At 31.0% G+C, this 4908-nt stretch overlaps 1 protein-coding gene across 3 annotated transcripts in view; it reads right to left on the bottom strand.

Moving 5' to 3' along the window:
* The window catches only part of LOC128989599 (glycogenin-1), a 39264-nt gene extending 36112 nt beyond the window's left edge, over positions 1–3152 (bottom strand). For all 3 annotated transcript variants that reach the window (XM_054411533.1, XM_054411532.1, XM_054411534.1), the window contains exon 1: positions 3032–3152. In XM_054411533.1, the coding sequence (XP_054267508.1) occupies positions 3032–3038 (7 nt within the window). In that variant the 5' untranslated portion in view covers positions 3039–3152. The remainder of the gene's footprint in view (positions 1–3031) is intronic.
* Positions 3153–4908: the final 1756 nt, after the last annotated feature.

Below are 4908 nucleotides of genomic sequence, written 5' to 3' on the forward strand. Positions count from 1 at the left end.
CCTACCCTGTTAAAGGGGTGAAAATTGGTGTTTGGTGTAAAAAATTGCGGAACCTTTGTTAAGAATCAATGCCACAAACAGAATATTTCTATCTGTTTCGGTTTAAAAAATACAGATTTGTTTCAATACTTAATTTACACACTGTATAATCACACCATTTTAGCTGTCGAATTAATTGATTTACATACTCAATCATTGTCTAAAGATCTCCAACCCAAGTGGGCCATTGTCTGCCACCCTCCACTGAAGCGAGTTATACTTAATTTACGAGATTACCTCAATTAACCATAACAAGTATGTCTAATATGATACAATTAATGAAGCTGAAAAACTATTAAGTTAACTAGTTAGTTATTAACTAGAAACCTCGCCCTAGACACATGAAATAGGTTCTTTTTGTAAACTAAAATTGTATACATTTTTATAAAGCACAGTAAATTGAAAATAGATTGCTCTCAAACTTCACAAGTAAGGTTAGTACTATTTTTTAAGATAAACAAATTATTTTTCTAATTAGCCTAATTATGGTGAATCTTCAGCATATAGTGACAGGAAATTATGAAACTATTATTTTTCTATGTGAATACTGAATACATGCACATCCATTTAATTGAAACTGACACTGTCATTAGTAAAAACTTAAGAGGAATAAAAAATTTTCGTTTTAAAGAGAAATATGTTGTTTTTCAAAGAACACTTTAAATAAAGAAAAGTAAAGAAAGGGTCTATGAAGCAAAGAAGACACCTTAAACTAAATCCCAATATTAAAAAAACATATTAAAGCAATAATTTTTAAACCCACAGTATTTCAAAGTTTTCAAATTGAACTTTAGTGATTTATCTATGTTGTAAAAGTTATATATTTGGTTATTTAAACACATGTGAGAAGACAACAATTAATTAATAATAAAATACAGAAGATACTAAACCTTAAGACAAATGAGACCTAAAAAGTTACTTGTTTGTGTTTGTTTGAGGGGTTGGGTGTCTGGAGTCATGTATTTTTAGAGATGAGAGGGACGTTAAAAATAGACTTGATTTACTGAAATTCTTCACAAATAAATAGAACACTAAGGGCTTGTTAGAAAGCTATTTTAACCTGGCCTAAGTTTAAATAAAATTATAATCAATATCACAATACTTAGGAACATTGACAAATTTATATTATGACTGCACCTTAAAATTTAATTTGTGCCCTTAAGTGAAGTGGCAGTTTTAGACTTGAATTTTTCAGACTTGAAAACCATATTTGAAAAACTAAATGTTTGCTATACGTATACTGTTCTTATTATTATTACCGATATTTCAAGTACCAAATAATACTTTTCAATGAAATGGCGACCGCCGACCATACAAAGTAAGTATTTTAAGCCAAGTATGAATGGAGATGAGTGTAGGATGAGTGGCGCGATCTTGTAGTCTTGTTAGTAACTAACGCTGACTTATTCCTTAGACACAGCTGTTATTTAATAGCCCATACAGCTAATAGCAGTGAAACTCTACTATAAAAAGATGGCAGCTAGAAACTCTAAAAGTCTGAAGGGGGTTCACTTGAGATATTTGCATCTTTTAAAAAATGATGTTCAATTATATTTTTTTTAATTTTTCAAATCAAATCAAATTTTTGTCTATTGAGGTAATGGGTTGAATTTGAGCAAGGTCTCCTATACATGCAGGATAGGGGGGTTGAAGTTCCATTAGATATCTTATCAGAAACTGATACCTTAATAATTGGGGAGGTTCAGTGATAACAATATTAAAATTGATTTTGAACTTAAGTAAGGTTATCTCACCAAAATTTATCAAAGTTAAAAATTCTAACATTCACATTGTTTTGTTTCAAAAAACAGTAGGCCTACGTCAAACTCAAACACACAAAAATAATAATCACTAACTTTCAGCAACCTAAAAGCATATATTACTCGTATATTGTATTTTGAAAATTACCAACCTTAAATAAATTAATAAGCCCATATTCTAATGGTAGAAAGGTAAACCTGGCTTAAATAGGTCAACTTAAATTATTATTTATAACTTTACTGTCTCACATCACATCTTAAGTCAATGTTAACTTGATTATTGTAATTAATTAACTTCTTCATGTAGGCTAAATTAGCAGTCAACATCTGCCTTATGTACCTATCATATTTGTAAATGATGATCCCGTATGAAATAAATAAACTTATATCCCCAAACTGCATATATAAATTTGTTTTCCAACACCATTTTGTATAACACCCCTAATTAATAAAATGTTAACTTGAAAATTATTAGTTTCCTGTACAACTCAACTGTTTCATAAGCATTTTTAAATGAATATACAATTTCTTTTAACATAAATTACTAAGACTAATTTTTCATCAAATCAACCATTAGTAGGCCTTGTAGTTGTGTATGTCTAATAGTTTTATGAGTTAACATCCTATCTGTGTGTTAAAAAATTGAAATTTTTTCCTTGGTCTTCTCAGCCAACTAGTGTTCTCATTTAAAGTTGTATTGCAGCACTCTACGAAAACTATTTTTATACAACAATAGCATGACAGAAGACAGCTATGCTAATCCTGTCACAATAAAAAGCTAGTTAAGATACCAAATACGGTTCACTAATAATTCCTTGTCATGTGGTGAACCTGTGAATCATGTGAATAAAAACCATAACAAATTACAAGACTGAAAATAAGTAAAACCATTGACTATTGAGTCAAAGGTAAAACATAAAAGTAATAAAAAATAACATGCAACTAGTCTTTTGCGTCTATTTGTATAGTTTATTAGACACGCCCCAAGTTAGGAAACGCAGTTAAAACGGGAATCTAGAGAAACCGCTTTCATTCATGATGCCAGTTTTATCATGAACTGAAGGCCGTGATAACAACGGGTCGCCGGACAAGGTCACCATATACGTTTTTATATCTAAACCATGAAATACAACATATATTAAACAACCGTGTAAAGTCCGTGAATTATGACACAGTAGTTTTAAAAAATACAGATTTTTGTTAGGTCTACTAGAAAAGATAGAGATACTTACTGGCCATGTTGCTCTGTCCAATCAACACACGGACATACGTCCTCACTAACTCCTAGCCCACTACTACTACTTGGTTGGTACTTGTTCTTGTTGGCTGCGACGTTGCGACGTAGACACTATAAACCAGTGACGTTGTGTATCCCCTCCCCCTCCCCCCACCACAGATTCCAATGTGACGCTCGTGTGGGCGCGTGCGCGTGCGGAGGTGTGTCGGTGTGTCCATGTAGGATACCGGTCTTATCACTGAACTCGTAAACGTTGCTTTCAACATTGTTCTGGACGTAAACAGATAAACATGCAATGAACTGATAAATTTTGAACTTTTTGTGTTCAATTAATCAGTATGTATAGTTTTGAACACCTTTTCAGAGCTTAATTTTCCTTGTTATACATTCTTAACTTACTGTCATCAATTTGGACTTCAGAAAAAGCATATAGATAACAGCAAAATCATAACAGCATATAGATAAGCATAAAAAGTAACAACAACAAATATCTCCTCAAGATTTAACAAAATATAAACTATGATGCTACTATTATGCTTATCTATATGCTGTTATGATTTTGCTGTTATCTATATGCTTTTTCTGAAGTCCAAATTAATATTAAATTTTTTTTGTTATTATCTGTACAATACTTTGTTAATGTTATTATCTGTAATTTTTGTCACGTTGTTGTTTTCTTGTTATTATTTTTTGTTGCAATGCTGCTTTGTTTCATGGTCATTATGTAACTTATCTTGTTATTTTTTTCTTATCTTTTCATTCTCCTCATGTGCTTAAAACACATATTTTGTAAATGGTGTATCCGTTGATATGAATAAATGAACATTCTGTTTAACTGTTACAAAATTGTTTTGCAAAGGCATCCATATATAAATCCCAAATTTGTTATTACCTTATTAAAATCATGTGTGATTATTTGTTTATATTACTCTATCCTGTTTTGTTTATTTCAGCCTTAATCAATCAATAGTTTTTATGAATACTTATGAAGTCAAACGGGGTGAAGCAATGCCCCACTATCTACGTAGTGGGGCCTTTGGTGATGACCGTGGGTAACAGCTAATTATTTTATAATTGTTATTAGAAGGTAAACATAATTTTAGGTCTTGTCAAATTTGCCAAAAAAGAGATGATAAAAAAATTAGGACAAAAATATTTTTTGGGTTTGATTTATGGTAATAATTACCATAAATCAAACAACCCAAAAAATATATTTATTTATATTTATATTAATTTCTGCCATTATTGGTTTCTTTAGTAGCCTGTCGGCCTAAAAAGTTAAGAGGTTTACCAACAGGGTGCAGGGTTTATTAATTGTTTAATATAGAGGGCATTCCTTGTACATAGCACAAGAATAACAAAAGGCCCAAGAATAGAACGTTGCGGTACACCATGTTTGATGTTTATTATTTTTGAGTTATGTTTTAATATTTTACCTGTTTCAGACACAATCTCAACATACTGTCTTCTATTAGAGAGATATGATTCAAACCAATCCATATAACGATCTGTTATACCCAGATGATCTGTTATACCCAGATTTTGCGTTTTATTTCAAAGTGTTTTGTGTGAGATAGTCAAAAAATTTTGTAAGATCCATAAAAAATACCAACTACTTTGTTTCCTTTATCAACTGCGGCATAGTGTCTGTAAAATCCATTTAAGCAGTAGTTATAGACTTGCCTTCTCGAAACCCATGTTGCTCATCATCAAAGAAATCATTATATATAAAATGCTGGTTTCACAAAAAATTGCCTGAGCGAAGAGCGGGCCAAACAACTAGTACTATATACAAATATGAAAGATGAATCAATATTTCATTAAGGAAATCACGCACAAATAATTAGGATGTTAAAAACATTAGGAAGCATA

The sequence above is a fragment of the Macrosteles quadrilineatus genome, unplaced genomic scaffold (genome assembly GCF_028750875.1).
Source record: "Macrosteles quadrilineatus isolate MER2022 unplaced genomic scaffold, UCM_ALF_1.0 Scaffold_3__2_contigs__length_128488019, whole genome shotgun sequence".
Lineage (NCBI taxonomy): Eukaryota > Metazoa > Arthropoda > Insecta > Hemiptera > Cicadellidae > Macrosteles > Macrosteles quadrilineatus.